We start from the raw sequence: 21,556 nt of genomic DNA, 5'->3' as shown, positions 1-21,556 counted from the left end.
GTCCTTACCAGGAAGGAAACCATGCTGGCATCCTGATCTTGAACTTTAACCTCCAAACTGTGAGAAATGTTTGTTGTTTAAGCCACCCAGTCTGTTTTTGTTGTAGCAGCTCATAGACTAAGACAACCCTCATCAGTAGCTTATTCAGAGTAGCAGTGATTCTCAACCTTGCTATCATTCTTGTATTTGAAATATAAAACATCAGTGAAGAAAAATAGCTTCCTTGCCCACCAGTGTATTTCTGTACCACTTCAAAGTTTTGATGCAGTAGTACTTGTGCCTAGGCCAGCAAAATTGGCAGGTGAAGGGGCATCATTAGAAGACAGGCAGCCCCGAAAGAGAAGGAAACAAAATTCGGATACAGTACAGAGTCGCGGCTTTGTAACTTATGATCAGTAACCACATTTCTTGCCCTTTTCTTTAATATCCAGCTCTTTTTTTTAAGGTCCCCTTCATCCAACCATGGATAGATATTCCTCATCTGTAAATGGATAACCTTGAGTGTGTTACCTCCAGTGTTCTTTGTGGTTTCAAACAAGAGGCAGCCAAGCTTAACTGTTAAATATACAGTTAAGCTTAACAGTTAGGGTTAGACTTCGAGTTCACATCTTCCACTTACTAGCTAGTTAACCCTAAGCAAGATACTTAACACATTGACTGCCACACCAGAGAAAAATGTTTTTCCCTGTGTCCACAGTCTTTTATAAAACAAAACAATCCTTTTTAATTTGTTCTTTTTTATTTTCTATGCGTGAGTTATATGCAACGCTATCCATGTTTTTAGAATTAAATTGTCAATATTAATTGTAACAATAAGAATATCAACAAGTAAGACTTTCATGGATGAACTGCAGGGTTTTGCTTCAAGAGGCCCCAGGCTTAAGACTAGCCGGAGTTAAATACAACTCACATGGCAGTCAATGTGTTAAAAACTCCCTCTGCCTTTCTCCTTTGTAAAATGAATGTATATGGTTCCTTGTAATGACTTATCTAGTGTTTTTAGAATGAAGAGTAGTGGAAGTAGGGAGGCATTTAAAGTTTAAAATTGTTGTTTTCTGTGTTTTTTGTTGCTCAGAGTGATCGAATTTGGTAATGCTGCTTGAATCAAATGAATCTGCATTCTGTCTTTATCTTACTCTGATACTCTAGCTTTGCTCTGATGTCAGAGCTGTATGCTAAATAGGTATATGTAGGTTTGGGTAGTGACATCAACTATAGAGGTTTGGTTTGGTCTTTGGTCTTGCTTTTGGACACTGGTAGAAAGATAATTCAAGGTAAGAGTTGAACAAGCCAGTTTTCACTTCTGAAAGATCATATGGTACTGCTGTTGGTGAAACAGACCATTTGATCAAGAAGCAGAAAATTTCAGTTAGCACTGAAAATTTTGAAGTGCTTATTTTCTGCTTTAGGCATCAAAGGTAATAGAAGACTGTCTTTGGCCTCTGGGTACTTCCACTGTAGCTTTAAAGAGGGAAGGCCAACAAAAATTCAAAATGGAGAGCTTTAGAGTCTGTCAGTCTTATCAGGAAATTAGGAGTTCAAAAAAAAGGTAGGAATCTGGCAGCAGTGGCTCACACAGCACTCTGGGAGGCCAAGGTGGGAGGATCCCTCAAGGTCAGGAGTTCAAGACCAGCCCGAGCAAGATCCCATAGAAAGAAATTAGCTGGACTTCTAAATACATATATAGGAAAAATTAGCCAGGCATGATGGTGCATGCCTGTAGTCCCAGCTTACTCAGGAGATTGAGGCAAGAGGATTGTTTAAGCCCAAGAGTTTGAGGTTGCTGTGAGCTAAGCTGACGCCATGGCATTCTAGCCCAGGCAAGAGAGCCAGACTCTGTCTCCAAAAAAAAAGGTAGCAATCTGCGCCTGGAGTGATAAAAATCAACAAACCCTTATAGAATTTGGGAGGGGGGAGGTGAGGATGTTTGAAGCAAAGGATGGGGGGACTTAATGAATACCACCTGTCAGACACTTATGGATTAACCTGTGAGAAAAACTGGCTGGTTGGAATACAGAGGGCATATGTAAAAGAGAAGTAGAAGGTAAGATCAGATTTGTGAAAATGGGACCAGACAGCCTAGAACCCAAAAAAGCCAAGTTGGAGTAATTTATAGCACAGTTGAAGGGCTTGCACCAGGGGTGAAAGTATCTTGGCTGTATTTTCTGTGCCAGTTTATCCTTTTCAGCATCACTAGAGTATAGAACAGCATTGTGAAGAATAAGAACTGCTAAAGTCATTTAGTTTTGAGATAGTAAGAACTAAGTTGATGGCAACTTAGGGGGACAGAGAGAAAAAACTTATTCACTTGATCATTAGGGTTTGGTGTCTGCGATATAGGAGATTAATTATAGGGTCAGTATGGCTTTTTTTCCAACCTGTTGGATTTGAGATGTTGGTAAGACATACAAGTTAGAGATGCCCTACATTCTTTGAACACTTATTTATTGAGGGCCAGCTACATGCAGACTTTGAACCAAGGCTCTTGGAACACTTGAAATTAAAATTGACCAACCTGTCTATCCTTGTGGAGCTTACAGTCTAGTGGGAGAGGCTAATGAAAATCACAGCTATAATTACAAATTGTAGTTAGTGGAAATTGTGTGAGTAAAGGCCATGAGGTTAGGGTGGGTGGCCCGTGATACCAGTGAAGGACTTGATAGTGACCAATATAGGTGGGGCAAGGAGTGAGGGGAAACCAGAGGAGGAGGCTGCAGAGGTAGGCAAGAGGTTAACTAAGAGGCGAAAGCCGTGAAATCAGATTTGAGTCGGCATTGCTGAGTTGGTAATTACCAGGAAATGCATGTGGTGGATAAAAAGCAGAACTCTGACAACTAGGAGGAGAAGCCAAGAAGCTGAAAATAAGCCACTCAGAGAAGCGGGGTAGAATCAGGGAAGTGCAGTGACTAAGCCACTAACAGTGAACTGCTCCCAAGAGGCTAGGGAAGAATGCTAGTATAAAGGTCTATTGGATTTGGCATTGAAGATTTTGGTGACCTTTGAGCAAAAACAGGATTTCAAGAGATTGAGGACAAAAAGTGGGTGGTTAAGAAATTGACGTAGTGGCTATTAATTACCCATTTAAGAACCTGGTAGTGAAAGCAGTTTTTATAATTTTAAAATGTGTTTATTGAGCTAAGATAATCTCATGATGTGTTTTAGATGAAAAAAAAGATATTGACCATGAGACAGTGGTCGAAGAACAGATCATTGGAGAGAACTCGCCTCCCGATTATTCAGAGTATATGACAGGAAAGAAACTTCCTCCTGGAGGAATACCTGGCATTGACCTCTCAGATCCCAAACAACTGGCGGAATTTGCTAGGTAAGTTATAAGAACTTTTCCTAATTCTTTTAATTATAGACAGTGCTTGAATCTTGCCAGCTGTGCTGTTTTTGCCTCAGTCACAATAGTGGTTTATATTATATTCTTTCTCTAGAGAAACTTGTGAAAATAAAAGCAGTCAGCTTTATTTTTAGTAGTAACTATGCTATTAATGTGAGTGGCAGCATTTGAGATCATTGTAGACAATAAGATGAGGCAAATACTCTTTAATTCCATAATTGGCATTGCTTGTGAGTAAATAAAATTGCACATAATTTGTTTCGAAATGGATATTCTTACACTACCTCATGGCCTCTTTGTATACATTTTAAACTTGGATGCGTTGTATTAGACTAAGCTGTGGGAGACCTGGGTCTGTACAAGATTTGCCCAGCTGACCCCTGGAACGGATATCATAGTTCATATTTTGGAATGTCATCAGCTAAGCCTCCAGCATTTTGTTAAGTTGGCATGATAAGAAGAGGTCAGGTATTTATGGCTGGGACTCCTGTGCCTGTCCAAGGTGAGCAGTCAAGAAGACCTGAACCCACTGAATGTTTGTTTGTTTTGCAACGAAATGAACTAATACGATCTGGAGCAAAAGACCTAATGCCTTTCCATTCCTGGGATTGGATGGAAACTAGACTAACCCAGGAAATTTAGGCAAGGGCAGGAACAGGAAGAAAGAAATATTTGTGATCTTGCACATTCTTAGAACAGAGTAGGACACATTTTTTTCTTTCTCGAGAGGTTACTGGTAGAGGGAAAGAGCTGGAATTCCTGGCATGTCTGTCTTCCCTGCCAGGCCTCTCCTGGTCCTACTGAAAACAAGGTGGGCAACTGCTGCCACCGGGAGCCTGTTTCCCAACTTGTGCAGTGGGCATAACAATCCCACTGTGACTTGATGAAGAGGGTTCTTATCCTTCTTTCCAATGAAACTACAGCTTTAGAGAATATATGCGTTGATTTATTTCTAATTTATCATGGCTTAACAAAGTTAAAGCTCTATCCTTTTCTTGATGACATTCCAGCTTTTATTGCCATTCATGTTTCAAATACAATTATGTGAATCGAATATTAACTGCCCTTCTCCCTCCAAAAAATATAAATAAAAGTTGAATCTGTAGGGCACTTAGTCAGCAGTGAGGTTAGAGTTTTTGGACAGATAGGGCCAAATACTGTGCCAGTGTTCAATGTTGTCATACATTCTTAAAACTAGGCAGCTATTCCTTATGTTCTCAGGATTTGGAGATGGAAGAAAGAAATTAAGGAAAGCTTTATGGAGGGGTGGCATTTGATTTGGGCCTGAAGAGCATAGAGTTTTGATAGGTAGAGATGGAGGGGTTTCCTGGGAATTAGGATGTTTAGAGGGAAATGATTAGGTAATTTGGAATCAGATCATTAAGGTCCACGAATCCTGGGGCCAACCCATGTGGACTTTTTAGTGTGCAGTGGGCAGGTGCTAACAGTTTTTGAGCAGTAGAGAAAGGGGGCTTTAGGCCAGGTACAGTGGCTCACACTTGTAATCCTAGCACTCTGGGAGGCTGAGGCGGGCGGATATAAGAGAATTACTTTGCAGCAGTCTATCAGACTGGATTGGTGCAGGTACAACCAGGAAGTGGGAGAAGTCAGTTGAATAAGAACTAATGAAAGCCTGAGCCAGAATTGTGGTAGTTGGTTAGTAAAAGAATAAATGTGATAGAAATTACAGGAGACAATGGAAAAAATTTAGAAATGGGTTGACTATGTTTAGAAGGGTGTTGGGGGACAAAAAGGGCAGAATCAAAATTGACAAAAGCTTCACTCAGGTGACAGGGAAAATGAGGAGAAAGCTCTGGTTTAGGGGTCAGAGCAGTCAGTGTTTGGTTAGAGATGCTAATTAATCATCCATATTGGACTTGAGGTGTTTTTAGGAAGTAAGTTAGGGCCAGAGTCATCTGATATGGAAGGAGGGGGTAAAGGCATGCATATGTTAAGTAATCTCTTTGAGGGGAGAGATTTTGGAAGGAAAAGACCCCAGCATAAAATCTTGGGGAAACCCTTGTATTGCAGGGTAAGAGGAACCAGTGACAGAGTAGGAGCATCATTGAGACAAGTAGGAGGAGACTTAGGGAGCTACAGCATCACAGCAGTCAGTGAAGAAGTTTCCAGAAGGTACAGGAGAGGGATGAGTAAAATCTCTTCAGATTATATATTGTGAAGTAATTTATGTGGAGGGGGGCAGAGAGAGGACTGGAGTGAAGTTTAGAAGAGAGGGGAAGGGGGGATAGTTAAGCAGTAGAAGTAGTTAGGTGTCAGTGACCTTGGCATTGTTCACACTCCCTGGAGAATTGGAGCAGCTGATAGGAGACCTTGTCCCCAGTCCTCTGAACAGAAAATCTAGGGGCATGTGTCAGAGCCTGAAGGCTTCCAGTGAGATAGGCCATCTACGAAAGAGTGATAGACTTGAATGAGACTTTTCTGCAACAGCAACAGGTAATTAGGAGACAATAAAACATTGAGAGGAAAAATTGTTGTAAATATAGAATTCTTTTTAATAATTTTTTTGTTTTGAAAAATCTTTTTCTTTAAAATCCTTATTTATCTTATTTATATATTTTTTTGGATTTTTAAGAACAGAATTCTTGATCCAGCAAAACTGTCAGTCAAAATACAAGAGCAAGAAATGACAATTTTAGAGACCTATGGATTCATTTTAGGTTGCACCCTTTCTGAGGTTATTTGAGGGTATACTACAACAAAATGAAGATGGACATCAGAAGAAAGACATCTAGTGAAAAACAACCAAGGGGACAGCTGTGCAGCAGGCTGGAAAATACATTCAACTTAGAATAGTCAAGTCAGCCAGCTGTAAGAATTTCTTTAAGAATAGTCAGTGTTGGCCCACGCGGTGGCTCACGCCTGTAATCCTAGCACTCTGGGAGGCCGAGGCGGGCGGATTGCTCGACATCAGGAGTTCAAAACCAGCCTGAGCAAGAGCGAGACCCTGTCTCTACTATAAATAGAAAGAAATTAATTAGCCAACATATATATATATAAATAAAAATTAGCCGGGCATGGTGGTGCATACCTGTAGTTGCAGCTACTCGGGAGGCTGAGGCAGAAGGATTGCTTGAGCCCAGGAGTTTGAGGTTGCTGTGAGCTAGGCTGACACCAGGGCACTCACTCTACTCTAGCCTGGGCAACAAAGCGAGACTCTGTCTCAAAAAAAAGGAATAGTCAGTGTCATGCAGTAGTGGATAGAATGAGTAAGAAGTGTGATAGTGTGGAAAAGGCAACCAGGAACTTTCCTGAAAAGGGGCTAGGGCTAAGAAAGCCATGGCCTAAAAATTGGGCATAATTTTGACAATATTTAAAGAGAGAGGACTCACATGACCAGAATCTAGCAAGATTCTCTCCTTTGGACTTGCAGAGCAAGAAGTATAATCCTAGCATACTGTTTAACCCTACAGTAAGCAATCTTTATATACTCACAATATGAATATAAATGGTATTTATTTTCTTCTATAATCTGCCTGTTAAGGGTTTTATGTATAGAGTAGAATGAAATCTTGCTCTCTTGACAATGTGTAAAAAGTAAAGATGCAGAGTTTGGGCCCTGTGAGGTGGATTGAGGGTCAGGTTCATTCTCATTCTCATTCTACATAGTATCTCTTGAAGATCATGTTCATCTAAATAAATCTCAATAATTGGAGGTGGTGGTAGCAAATATTTGATCTTGGCCGGGTGCGGTGGTTCACGCCTGTAATCCTAGCACTCTGGGAAGCCGTGGCGGGTGGATTGCTTAAGGTCAGGAGTTTGAAACCAGCCTGAGCGAGAGACCCTGTCTCTACTAAAAATAGAAAGAAACTAATTGACCAACTAAAAATATATAGAAAAAATTAGCCGGGCATGGTGGCGCATGCCTATAGTCCCAGCTACTTGGGAGGCTGAGGCAGTAGGATCGCTTGACCCTAGGAGATTGAGGTTGCTGTGAGCTAAGCTGACACCATGGCACTCACTCTAGCCTGAGCAACAAAGTGAGACTCCGTCCCCCCCCCCAAAAGAAAGAGAAATATTTGATCTGGGTTGCCGTATTTTGTTAAGTCTTCACATTTTGAGAATGTGTAACAGTTGAATAGGATTTTCTGGAGGCCCCAGAATTGGTGACTTGGACTCTGAAGACTGAAGATGAAGAGGCACCAAGAGTTTCAAACTGCTGAGGACCAGACCACATCTTCTTCACTGATTAAGATCCACAAAACTTGCTCTGATAGCTTCCATTCCTCATCCCCTGCAACCCTGACTCACAGAGTGGCATTGGAGGCCCTGAGCTGTGGGGTTAGGGTAGAGTGTTAGCTGTTTTTCCCTCTTCTCCATGTACTGGAGTGATGGCATGCTGAACTGGACTTGAAACTGACAAAAGAATGTTTAAGGCTCCTGCCACACTCACCTAGACTGCTTAGAAAATCAGTTGCAGGTACATTGTGGACAAAGTATAGGAAGTAATGACTTTTATTTGAAAGTCATGGCATTGGGGAGATGGCACTATGAGTGACTTTGGATATGTCTGTTCAGTAAATACTTTAAAAAGTGGTCAGTGAGTGGGACTTGAGAAGTTCCATTTCCCAGTTAAATTGACAACCTTTGTGCCTGTTTCATTAACTAAAGTTAGGCCTTTGAAAACCTTTGGTCTAGACCTTTGAAACCTTTGGTCTATTATAAATAAATAGTGGTTAGGCCAATCCCAAATTAGTTTTTTGTTGTTGACTCTTTCACAGGATTAAAGATGAAATAGGATAATGAAGATGAAAATACCTTAAAACACTTCAATATCATCCCATGAATATATGCTGTCTATTTAAGAGATAGTTGATTAAACAAACTTTGTTTCATTTGGCTAAGGCCGTATCTTTACATAAAGAAGAGAGGTGGATCGTGCTTGCAAATGGTAGCTGTATTACACAGGAACTTCTCCACTGGCACAGGTCAAAATTGGTGGTTCTGGTCTGGAACTCAACTTAATCTTATTTTGTAAGGAAAGAGGCTTATTTTTATTAAAGAATCACCACTCCAAAAATGTTTGTCTGTACTCCTGGGACATTTGGAGGTTTCAAGTTAGTTGGAACTTATGGTTTACACAATGCCCTGCTCAAATTGTGACCGAAGTTCCTGCAAATTTGGGTTCTGGGCTCTATCTTCATAATGTTTCTCCCATATATACCAGAATAAGATATTACAAAAACAGCAGAGGGAGCATATTCTTCACCTTTATTTGAATAGGAAACTTCTGTGGGTTGGGGGCCAGGCTCCACCATACACATGTAATACATTCAGGGGTGCATTTTTACTAGCGCCATTCTTTCTCCAGTCCCTCAGTCCTTTAGTCAGAAGAGTAGTTTGGAGCATCAGAACCATCTGGGGTGTTAAGCACAACTGGCATAATATTTTTAAAGAATGAACGCATTTTTAGCCCCAACCTTAACCCTAACACCCTAAACCCTAATGCTAACTCTCACCTTCACCCTTACCCTAATTCCAAACCTAACCAAACCAAACCTAATACCCTAACCCTAGCCCTACACCAAGCCCTAAAACAATAAACTTTTTTAGTGAGGCCCATTTAACATGTAGTCAGTGGTAATGATAGCTGTCATTTCCCATGCTTAACATATATCATCTCTTTTAATCCTTGTAGCTCTAAAGTAAGTAGCCTTTTTGCAGATAAGAAACCAAGGCTGAGAAGTTTAAGTAGTTTGCTCAAGGTCATGCAGCTAGTAGAAGTCAGCTCCAAGTCATACATCCCATACTGTCTTGTTCATAATGTCTATGCTGTTGTCATCATTGTCTCTGGATTCAAAAAGATCTTTGTAAAGTATCACAGTCAGTGAATGGGAAACTCAAATCTTAGTTACCCCTGAATAGTTTGGGAGGGCTGAGAAGATATTCTTAGTAGTGGTATATGATTTTAGTCTTTACTGACAAAACAAAATGCTTTTAGCCTAAGCGAACTTTTTGAAAATTGACCTTTTCATTGTTTACATTTGATTAAAATGTAAAATGTACCAATATATATAGCCACATTTGCCACACAGTTGTGAAGGAGGAGGATATTTCTAAAGAGTACCACACATTTTGAAAATGCCATTTTAAGAAAAATATAACCACTTACAATAACAAAATTAAGAGTTGGATAAATGGTACATGAGACTATTCTCTACCTTTGTACATATTTGAAATTTTCTGTGATAAATGTCTTCTAAAAAATTAAGTTCCTTTGGGAATAAATCTAACAAAATGTATCACGGGGGGAGAATACTCCTTAATTCAGGTTTATTAAGGTACAATTTTACATACAGTAAAATTCACCTCATTTAGGTATGTACCATTCTATGAATTCGGACAAACACAATCACATAGCTGTCTCCACCGTAGGCACATAGAATGTTTCAGTAGAATCATCAAAGAATAAAATGTTTTAATTCAAAAGTTTCAAACTTAGTTCTTAGTGTACATTTTAAAATTAGTATTTGAATGGAATAGAACCTTTCATATGAATCATTGTTGTTTTTCAAGCTGATCTAACCTCCAGGTGGTGCAGTGGCACCAAACTTTTGTCCTGCCTAGGTTTGTGGACTTAGGCCAAAACTCTAGTCAAGTCCAAAAGAGCTTTTAAAAACAGAAAAAAAAAGCACTCTGGGGCCGGGTGTGGTGGCTCATGCCTGTAATCCTAGCACTCTGGGAGGCTGAGGCGGGAGAATTGCTTGAGCTCAGGAGTTCAAGACCAGCCTGAGCAAGAGTGAGACCCCGTCTCTACTAAAAATAGAAAAATTAGCTGGGCATGGTAGTGCATGCCTGTAGTCCTAGCTACCCAGGAGGCTGAGGCAGTAAGATTGCTTGAGCCCAGGAGTTTGAGGTTGCTTTGAGCTAGGCTGATGCCATGGCACTCTAGCCTGGGCAACAGTGAGACTCTTGTCTCAAAAAAAAAAGCATTCTAATACTTATTGGTATTCAGGATAACAAAAGCTAATCAGAGCCCTGTTACACAAAAGACACTTAAAAAAATACTCACTTAATGTAGTAATGGAGATTTGAGTATCCCTCATCGGAAATGCTCGGTAGTATTTCAGATTTGGGAATTTTGCATGTGCATAATGAGATATGAAAGTGGGACTGAACTCTAAACGCGAGATTCAAAGAATTTTGTGCATGAAACAAAAGTTTTGACTGTCTTTTGAGTGCGACCTGTCCATGAAGTCACAAGTGGAATTTTCCACTTGTGGTGTCATGCCAATGCTCGAATAGTTTCAGATTTTGCATTTTTGGAGCAGGGATTTTCAATCCATAATCCATTTACATGAAAGAAAGAATGAGTATTCACAAGGTTAGAGTAAGGGAGGATACCAGACTAAAAATGTTCTCGTAGAATTTAAAGCAGAAATTGTCAAGTACAGTCTTGAACACAACTCCATGGAGATGAGTAATAGCTACCAAGTACATTGTTCCTCCTATACTCTTCTCTTCCAGGGCATGGAAAGTTTAACCAGGTGATTTCACAAGTTCAGGTTTTATAAATTAATATGGATCAGGTAATCCTTTTCCCAGATCACAGGATACAGGAAAGGAAGACATTGTTTGGGGCTTTGTTAAATCTCCCACCCCCCACTGCTAAAAGTCAATGCTATAATAAAAATTAAATAATATACAGAGTATGTTGTGTTTCCTTCAGGATACATATTATGCTTATGTGTAATATAAATCTTCATTTAAAAGGACTATTCTGTACCCTTCTTTAAAATGATACATATTTTTTAAGAGACAGGCGCTCACTGTGTTGCCTAGGCTGTAGTGCCCTGGCTATTCACAAGTACAATCATGGCACACAATAGCCTCAAACTCCTGGGCTAAAGCAATCTTCCTGCCTTGCCTTCTGGGATAGCTGGGACTACTACAGCCATGTGCCACCATGCCCAGCTAAAATGATAATATCTTTTTTGTTTGTTTTTGTTTTTGTTTGTTTTGAGACAGAGGATCGCTCTATTGCCTGGGCTAGAGTGCCGTGGCATTAGCCTAGCTCACAGCAACCTCAAACTCCTGGGCTCAAGTGATCCTCCTGCCTCAGCCTCTGGAGTAGCTGGGATTACAGGCATTCACCACCACACCCAGCTAATTTTTTCTAATTTTAGTCATCCAGCTCATTTTTTCTATTTTTAGTAGAGATGGGGTCTCACTCTTGCTCAGGCTGGTCTTGAACTCCTGAGCTCAAGCAGTTCTCCCACCTCAGCCTCCCAGAGTGCTAGGATTACAGGTGTGAGCCACCACGCCTGGCCTAAAAGTGGTAAAGCTTAAATGATCATTTGTATCAGTGCGAAATGGATCCATGTTGGACCCACTTTCGAGACAGAGTCTCACTCTGTTGCCCAGGCTAGAGTGCCATGGGATCAGCCTTGCTCATGGCAACCTCAAACTCCTGGGCTCAAGCCATCCTTCTGCCTCAGCCTCTACAGGCATGCACCTTCATGCCTGGCTAATTTTTTTTTCCATATATTTTAGTTTTCTGGCTAATTTCTATTTTTAATAGAGACGAGGTCTTGCTCTTGCACAGGCTGGTCTTGAACTTCTGAGCTCATACAATCCACCCGCCTCAGCCTCCCCGAGTGCTAGGATTATAGGCGTGAGCCACCATGCCCGGCCCCACTTTGTGTTTTTTTTTTTTTTTAAGTGGGTGTGTAGAGGTGTGTATTTTTAAGATACTCCCATGTTTACTGTTCCTCTTTAAGGCACCTATAGCATCATAGCATCTGCTTTTGGATACCTTGCCCTACCTCCTACTAGATTTGTCTGTAGTTATCTGGGCTGTTGATCTTTTAAAGAGTTTGGAGGAAAGAGGTAGTATTTGAATCACACAGATCACAGTGCCATTGCAGGCTGCACCAGCTTGTAGCTGTGAGACTGTAGGCAGCAACTCACCCTTTCTGAGCTTCATCACTCTTATCTAAAAAGTGGGAAGGCTACGTCACAGTCATTGGCACTCAGTGTCAGTTGTCTCATCCTTTCTCCTTATGGAAGCATATTATAATTTTAGTTTTGTTACCTATAAGGAAAGCATGTTAGGGACTATATGATTTATACCAGTTAAGTCTACCCACTCCTACAAATCTGTCTGTCTCTCTCTTTTTTCTTTTAATAAGAATGAAGCCAAGAAAAATTAAAGAAGACGATGCTCCAAGAACAATAGCTTGCCCTCATAAAGTAAGTAATGCTAGGGGAAAAGTGTTCATTAAACTGTCAGTGAAGCTTTAGAGAGTTTATAAGAAATTTGCACAAATCAACATTAAGATACTGGGTTGTATCTCACTCTTAGACATTTATGGGATCATAGGCTTGTTATTGAATTTGGAAATTATTTTAAATGTTGCTAAAATAAGCTAAATAAAGACTTCACAATTCTTTTCTTTTTATAAATTTGACCCTGTTAATTACTTAGAGTGGTACTTAACTGTTTTCAAACATAGCTAGTCTTTTAAATAAAAAGGAAACCTGAAAAGCACTTAGAAGGTGTTGGAGTCTACTTTCAGACTTAACTTGGATGTAAAACTAACAGAATAACAAAAGTATCACATAGGCACAGAGAAACAAAGGGGGAGGAATTATGAATGGAATAAGTAATTTTTAAAAATTAAAAATTGGGGAAGGATAAATTTAGCTCATGATATTGCCCCCATAGCGTCTATGCATTCACAACTTTTTTGTATTGTTTTTTAATGCTCTTTATGTGGAGATTTTAAAATGTAATGATTTTCACTGGGGCCAAAGATAAGCACTTGAAAACAGTCAAGCCTTAAGTGCCTGTCATCTCTCTAGCTTTTCTGTATGCTTTCCAAATTTAAGTTTTCTTTTACTTATAATTGACACATAATAACTATACATATTTATGGGGTACAGTGATGTTTTAATGCATGTATATATCGTATACCAATTAAATATTTTTAAATTCCATTTTCTAAATGGAAACTCGGTCTAGAGGTCAAGGTGAAAAAACTGTGGCTCCCCTCGTGCCTGTGAAGCTGTCCAGTGGTGACTTGTGCTGTCCTTCTGTCATGCTGTCTTATCATTTCCCCCACTCACCCCATTATTGGACAACAACTGCAGAAGAAATTGTTAAGGATATGCTTCTCTCGAGCACCACACATCCATCTGCCCCCTCCCCTGCACTGGTATCAGTTTGCCTGCTTCCTTTTCTAGTGTCTCACAAAATAAATTTCTTCTGTAGTTGCCATTCCTTGGAGACCCTCTTGCTTCTTTCTCTGTCAAGAAGGGGAAAGAGGCAAAGAGAGAAGAGGGAACAGTAGGCGATGGAGAATGACAGCCCATTGTTGCAGCACAGAATATGGGGCCCACCAAAGGTAGTGGTGGACTACCGTCATTTTAACTCCATTTATTTATCAGTGCTTCTGTTACTTCATTTTGGGGGACATAGTTGGGTGAGGCGGCTGTGGTGTAGCTGGAAGCCAGGGTGTTGGGTTCTACTCCCAGTTTGGCTACTACTAGTAGTGTGACCTTGGGCAAGTCTACTTAAAGACATCTCTAAGCCTCAGTTTCCTCATCTGTGAAACAGGGTTTGCATTAAATGATAAGTACTTTTCCGCTGTCTGTTTTTGTCTTAGATTATTGAATGTTCTATTGTAATATGAAGTCAAATTAAAATGGGGGATGGGGAGGTTGTTTTGTTTAAATCTGTCAGTAAAGGCTATTAAGTGGTTGAATCCTTTCTTACAGTTTGCAATGTGAACCACTAAGCTTCTTTCTCTGTTTTAAGGGCTGCACAAAGATGTTCAGGGATAACTCTGCCATGAGAAAACATCTGCACACCCACGGTCCCAGAGTCCACGTCTGTGCAGAATGTGGCAAAGCTTTTGTTGAGAGCTCAAAACTAAAACGGCACCAACTGGTTCATACTGGAGAGAAGCCTTTTCAGGTAGAGCCAGTTCCTTCTCCCCTCCGTACTGCCTTGCCCTTCTGAACACGGCAGGCGAGGGCAGTGTGGTGACGGCACAGGAGGTGCCGGCCCAGAGTCAGGGTCTTATTATTGCTCCTTAATGAGAAACAGAAATGGTCTCCTGCGGAGCCACAGGAACAGTTGCCCAGCTTCTCGACTTCCCCATGTCTGGTCTATGGTATCGAAGACAGAATGTATCAGTGTTTGTGGAGCGTGCTTTATGGCAGGAGAAAAACAGGATTATTCAGGAGTTAACCTAAAACTAAATTTCTAGTGTATTCACTGTAGGATCGAAGTAATTTATTTTTGATGTTTAATAGTATATTGAATTACTAATTGACAGGGAATTTCTAAAATTTTATGAGAGTAAGTATAGGTAATATGTTATCTTGTTTTAAGCATATAATAGTAAATAAACTAGCAGTGCAGCCAGTAAATCTTAACGTGATTCTTTTTGGATAATTGACACCAGAACCTCCTTAATCATTTGTTTTAGTATTGGCAATATTCACAAAATACTTACTAGGGCCTTAACCTGATATTCAGGATAATTCTAGCCATTTTGCCAAGAGATTTCTCTTACATTGTGTTAAAACAATTCAGGAGGGTTATCCATGGGTTTTAGGGGTTGTCCAGCCTGTGGAGTTAGAGATCCCTGGCCACTAATTCTAGAGTATTATCTAGAAAGTTCGCCTGGGGCAGGGAGGAAAAGTGTTTGGTAAAATAAATAGGCTGTTCTCTACCAAAGCAGTGAGCTGCTGATTCCCGGGTCTGGTCAAAGTTGCTGAGTGGGTTGATCTCTGGTCTTTCCTCGACAGTGCACATTCGAAGGCTGCGGGAAACGCTTTTCACTGGACTTCAATTTGCGCACACATGTGCGAATCCATACCGGAGACAGGCCCTATGTGTGCCCCTTCGATGGTTGTAATAAGAAGTTTGCCCAGTCAACTAACCTGAAATCTCACATCTTAACACATGCTAAGGCCAAAAACAACCAGTGAAAAGAAGAGAGAGAAGACCCTTCTCGACCACGGGAAGCATCTTCCAGGAGTGTGATTGGGAATAAATATGCCTCTCCTTTGTATATTATTTCTAGGAAGAATTTTAAAAATGAATCCTACACACCTAAGGGACATGTTTTGATAAAGTAGTAAAAATTAAAAAAAACTTTAATAAGATGACATTGCTAAGATGCTCTATCTTGCTCTGTAATCTCGTTTCAAAAACACGGTGTTTTTGTAAAGTGTGGTCCCAACAGGAGGACAATTCATGAACTTCGCATCAAAAGACAATTCTTTATACAACAGTGCTCAAAATGGGACTTCTTTTCACATTCTTATAAATATGAAGCTCACCTGTTGCTTACAATTTTTTTAATTTTGTATTTTCCAAGTGTGCATATTGTACACTTTTTGGGGATATGCTTAGTAATGCTATGTGTGATTTTTCTGGAGGTTGATAACTTTGCTTGCAGTAGATTTTCTTTAAAAGAATGGGCAGTTACATGCATACTTCAAAAGTATTTTCCTGTAAAAAAAAAAAAAAGTTATATAGGTTTTGTTTGCTATCTTAATTTTGGTTGTATTCTTTGATGTTAACACATTTTGTATAATTGTATCGTATAGCTGTATTGAATCATGTAGTATCAAATATTAGATGTGATTTAATAGTGTTAATCAATTTAAACCCATTTTAGTCACTTTTTTTTCCAAAAAATACTGCCAGATGCTGATGTTCAGTGTAATTTCTTTGCCTGTTCAGTTACAGAAAGTGGTGCTCAGTTGTAGAATGTGTTGTACCTTTAACACCTGCTGTGTACATCCCGTGTAACAGAAAGGGCGATAATAAAGCAGCAATCCTAAAGCAAGGACATGGCAGAGAAAGATCTGTAAGCACAGTCTTATTTTCTTCTGTTGTCCAGAATACTTATAATTCTTGAGCCTCCCAGAAATTGGAAGCTAAATAAAGCAACTCAAGTTTCCTTTATTTTGCACTCAATTACAGTGATTTGTGGTTAAAGCAATGCATGAATATTTTAATACTTCTTACATGTCCTGAATTCTGAAAGCAAGTAACAGGCAACCCAAGTTAAGGAGCTACCTCAGAGAACCCCAGACCAGGCCATTGGTGGTAGGATGTGATTTTAACCTGTCCCCGCCCCCTGCAGGCATGTGAGTGAAGCATCTGGGCCTGGGCCTGAGCGCCTCCCAAGGTAAGGCGCTAGCTGGCAGTGGGGCGCACAGAGGCAAGAGCAAGCCTTTCCATCACCCAGGCTGCCTTCGGAGCAGTTCCTGCGGGCTCTCTAACAGAAAACACTTACAGTTGGTGGTTATTGGGTTTGAGAGTGTTTGTTCCTCCATCCATTGGAGTCCTTACTAAATGTTAGCAAATGTGGCAATTGAGCGCCAGTAGCTTAATTTCATGCTTCTAAATGGGTACTGGGTGCAGATTGGAGAGGTGATTAGATTATCCAGAAATTGTGCTCAATGAGTACTTTACCTCTCACATTGTGACCTCTTAAATATACAATTATAATTTTGGACTTTACTTAGGGTCAAATATCAGACTTGTTGAAAATATTTTATAAACTGCCATGATACAGCAAAATTCCATTTATTCAAAATGCAAACATACTGTGTGTCTTCCTATGCTATGTATGCTTGACTCTGCGAGATAAATGACAAACTAGGTAGTACCAGATTTATTTACAAAATGGCCAGGACACCATCAGCTCAAACATGTAGCCCAATCTCTTATAGCTTCTCCATTGGTCCTATACAGGAGGATGGGTGACCCTGTGGCTCTGTGGAATTTTGAAGTGCCTTTTGAATCATGAATGAAAAATATAACTTGAGGCCCTTTTTTTTATTCGTCCAGAATCTGTTATCCATTGGTAGTTTGGTGGAACTGAGTTAATCAGAAGACCCCAGCTGTTCTCTGGATAAGCCAGGCTTTGCTGTATCTGGCAGTCAGGAGAGAGGTAAGCCCCTGGTGGAGATGCCCTTCACGGCCAAGTGCCCTGATGAGAACGTGGGATTCTTTGGCGAGACCTGGGCAGAAGATTCCACTGATGCCCGTACCTGCCCTCCCCACTGTCAGGTTGAGCAGTCCCGGTGTGGCTGTACTGAAATGCCACTCCGGTTGGTGCCTGTAGCAGGAGTCCAGAGCTGCATCACCCTCGCCCAGCATTATGCTGCACTGAAGCCTGGCCCTGGCACCGTCCTCAGGACCCTGCCCAAGGGCCCACAACAGCACACCTGTGCTGTGGAGAAGTCCTGCCAGCAGCCCTGGGAGCCATGCCATGACGTGCAGGAGCCAGGCTCCCGGTGGAAGGAGGCCCCTCTTCCTCTGTGCCTTGATCCCTTGGGGGATGCCTTTGGTCATCTCTTCTGTCCCTTTCTGTCTCTGAGTGGAATAGTTATCACTCCCCTTGACTCTTCTCTGTTCACATGTTTTCTCTCAGTCTGCAGAGTTAACTTCTGTAAGTTTAATCTGGGATTCAAAGCAAACTTAATGTACAAGTACCTTGCTGACATAGCACTCTGAATTTCCAACAATAGTGTAGGAAACTAATAAATGAGCAACACTATAAAAAGTAGAGGGAAGTCTCATTGGGTTTAGCCTAAACCCGTTTTGCTTGTGGTTAGATTTTATAATTTTGCTAAAGATGTAATTTACTAAAATTTGAAATGGTGTTCTAATAGTCCATTGTCTTGAGGATTAATCTAATTTATAAGTAATACTGATAGACATATTTTCTTACATCTGAGCAGAAATAAATGCATGTTTCTAGCATATGTAATATAAAAACTCCAGAGGATAAGTTTACACTTAACAAGATGTTGTTTTCTATTTTTGAATTTATTATTTCCCCCCTTTTGGTAGTGGGGTTGAGAAGGGGGAGCATAATATTTATATAAAGAACTGTCACCTCAGGGTGGCATTTATTTTCCAAGGTGACCCTGAACTCATGCTGTTGGTTTCATATGGTGTTTGTATGCTTTGCCTAAACTCAAGGCCTGAGGGTTTGGGGAAAATCAAGATTTTTTTTTTCTATTTGGTTTAACATACAGGTTCTTACAAATGTCACTTATTTTGCTAAATAGTATGCGCATTGCCTGCCCATGTTCCTAAGCAGAGTTCAAGTTCATTTCTTTACAAATAGGTGAGTCACTTCAGTCAGGAAGAAGCCTACCCAGCAAGTCGTTTGAGAATTCTTAGGTGGGTTTGCTGCTGCCCCGGTATACATTGTTTACACTCTGCCTAGCAAAACTTGATTATTTTAATGTGCCTCAGATGGGTCTCAGACTAGAGTTTATCTGTGGCACAGGGAAACCAGGCCTCCTAAAATAAGTTTTTGAATTGGAAACCTAATAATTCTATCTACCCCCCATTCCTGCTATGGCAGAGCGAAATGATCACTTCCTGTGTCTCTGACTCCTCTATGATCTGGAATCAGTGTGGCTTAGGAAGTCCTTGTTAATCTTTAATTCCATAAGTTCCTGTGTTTTTTGTTTTTTTTTTTTTTGACGTCTGGCCACCAGAGCAAGCAACGATCCCAAAGGTCAAAACAGCAGTAAGAGCTGAAGTTGCTCACAGGTGTGTACCTGATGGCCACGCCAGTGCCATGAGGTTTCCTCCTAGCTGCTCTGCTGGCCTGCTGAAGTCAGCTCCTTGCCTGTCACTGGACTGCCTTGGACCCCTGGCCGTAGGGAACACTTAGGGCCCTTTGTCCCAGCTCCACTGGCATTAGTGTGATTGTAGCACTACTTCATAATTCTGGCTCAGGAGGTCCTGGTAGGTGCATTTCACCCAAACCCAAGAGGTGGGGGAGGAAGCCAAAAGTCGAGGGTGTACTTCCCTGCGGTTCTGGTCGTGCACTTCTCTTTGAGTTTACAGAAGGTACTCCATGCTTTCAGAATCACCAGTCACTCTTTGGCATTTGACTGGCTGGCTGGCTAGATATCATTCACCCTAAATTACTGACCTTTGAATTTTATCTTGTTACTGCTCAGATTGTGGGCAGATGCCCTGGTTGCCTGAAGATGGTTTAAGTGCAGGCCCTTCAGACAAGCGCGGTATCAGGCAGGAGTGGGCTGGCCTCTCACCCACAGGAGGGCAGATACAGGGCTAAGAGGCTTTCTGGCATCTGCACCAGTCCCGAGTGGTCATTACGGTGCTGGAGAGGACCTTTGAGCTGGGACTGTTGGGAGACTTGGTTGGGAGGGACAGGTGGCGTGTTGTTGATGCCCATTGCCCAGTCCCCCTTAGTAAAACTGGAAGGGAATGTTGAAGTTGTATATTGGCATTAGGTTAGCAGGCAGATCATACCTCCCACAAACAAGGTGCAAGAAGGTGTGAGCTGCCAAATGGAGGGCTCTGGCCATGCTGCGCATCCCAGCGCCCTGGGTCCCAGCTAGCATTCTGGGAGTCTGCAGAGGGTCGGTGTGGTGGCATCTCATTCATCTGATGCACAATGATTGAATTTCCACAAAGTGGCATGTTTGATCAAATTGCTGTTCATCAGACACTCAGCCACCATAAGAAACAGCATTGGGGTCTGTGGGGAGGGGCAGTTTGCTGTGGTCTGTTCTGTTGGCTGCCCTTGGGGCTGCAGGGTATCTGCATATGTTACAGAGGGAGACGGGCATCCATACCTGTTATGAGGCTCTGTTAACCTACTACAGATGGTGAGAAAAATTCTGTTTTTGTTCACTTTCTGGTAATTTCTGTAGGCCCTGACTCAAGGACTTAGCATTGTGTCTCATGTACATCTTTTTCTTAAGTGTTCTTTGCCATTTCTGGAATTGTCCTTGGTTTTTCCTTAGCTCATAGGTCATAGATGCAGAAATATTATAGTGTTTAAGGCATCCGCATCAAGCATCAGATGGCTTTGCATCCAGAAAAACATTGATAACTCAGTTTGAAGCACCAAGCATGTGTAACATGGCTCTATAAAATACAATAAATGCATAATGTTAAGCTTTTTAATGCCTGTGGTTCTTGTTTGTTCCTCACTCCTCTAAGCCGCCTCTTTTGCCCTTCATTACATATTTTCTTTTTTTTTTTTTTTTTTTTTTTTTTTGAGACTGAGTCTCGCTTTGTTGCCCAGGCTAGAGTGAGTGCCGTGGCGTCAGCCTAGCTCACAGCAACCTCAAACTCCTGGGCTCAAGCAATCCTGCTGCCTCAGCCTCCCAAGTAGCTGGGACTACAGGCATGCACCACCACGCCCGGCTAATTTTTTCTATATATTTTTAGTTGGCCAATGAATTTCTTTCTATTTATAGTAGAGACGGGGTCTCGCTCTTGCTCAGACTGGTTTCAAACTCCTGACCTCGAGCAATCCGCCCGCCTCGACCTCCCAAAGTGCTAGGATTACAGGCGTGAGCCACCGCGCCCGACCCTCATTACACATTAAAGCCAGTGATAAACTTTGCCTGGTCAGTCTGGGGGTTGCCAGAACTGCCAGGGCAGATCCTTGTGGCTTTCCTTCCTGCATAGGAATGGAAACGCTCAGGATTCAGTCTCACACCTGCAAGAAATGCTTCCCTTCTCACTGCGTGATTTCAGAAAAAGAAATGCTTCCTTAACATAGCCTTACAGCTCCAAGATGGACTGATGAGCCAAAAATTTTAAGGAGAACCTCACCCACTTTTCAGAAAGTGCAAGCAACAGCCCAAATGAAATTCCTGGGCAGCTGAGCCTGTGATTCTGTGTCAGCCCTGGAAGCTGTGGAGCCAAAAAGAAAAGCTTACTAACTGGGATGGACTCTCATAACAACTCAGTAATGTATATCTAGAGCTGCCTAGGATTTGGCCAAAAGCAAAGTGCAGTGCAGCATTTTCCTCCCCTGGCTGGAGCCCTGTGTCTAAGGTGCTACAGAGTGAGACTCTTTAATACACGTAACTTTTTTTGCTAGTGACAGAAGGGGCTGCTGACAAAACGTTGCCGAGGTGGCAAGTCCCAGACTTGGGTGAGCCCAGGTGGCCCAGTGAAGGCCCAAGGTTGAGTAGAGCTCTGCTGAGGAAAAGCCGTGGTGACAAAGTGTGTGCGTTGGTGGATTTTAGATGGAAAGGAACTGAGGGCTTTGGAATTGCTTTCTGGGGGGCACCCCCAGGTAAAAACGAAACCAGCACCTCTCCTTTGCACTTGCCCAGATCTCTGCCTGGCTGTACTCACATTTGTTGAGTTCCTAACTTGTGCCCAGGGTCCCATGTCACTTCATTTACTCCTCCAAGCCACCCTTTGAGGAA

General features: G+C 41.5%; 1 protein-coding gene across 1 annotated transcript in view; it reads left to right on the top strand.

Annotated features, from left to right (window-relative positions):
• The window catches only part of YY1 (YY1 transcription factor), a 35,039-nt gene extending 14,745 nt beyond the window's left edge, over positions 1-20,294 (top strand). Inside the window, exons 2-5 of the mRNA XM_012747104.3 lie at positions 3,163-3,325; positions 12,496-12,556; positions 14,124-14,282; positions 15,122-20,294. Of these exons, the coding sequence (XP_012602558.1) occupies positions 3,163-3,325; positions 12,496-12,556; positions 14,124-14,282; positions 15,122-15,304 (566 nt within the window). The 3' untranslated portion in view covers positions 15,305-20,294. The remainder of the gene's footprint in view (positions 1-3,162; positions 3,326-12,495; positions 12,557-14,123; positions 14,283-15,121) is intronic.
• Positions 20,295-21,556: the final 1,262 nt, after the last annotated feature.

Source organism: Microcebus murinus, chromosome 6 (assembly GCF_040939455.1).
Source record: "Microcebus murinus isolate Inina chromosome 6, M.murinus_Inina_mat1.0, whole genome shotgun sequence".
Classification (NCBI taxonomy): Eukaryota; Metazoa; Chordata; class Mammalia; order Primates; family Cheirogaleidae; genus Microcebus; species Microcebus murinus.
This window is presented reverse-complemented; position numbering and strand designations above follow the sequence as displayed.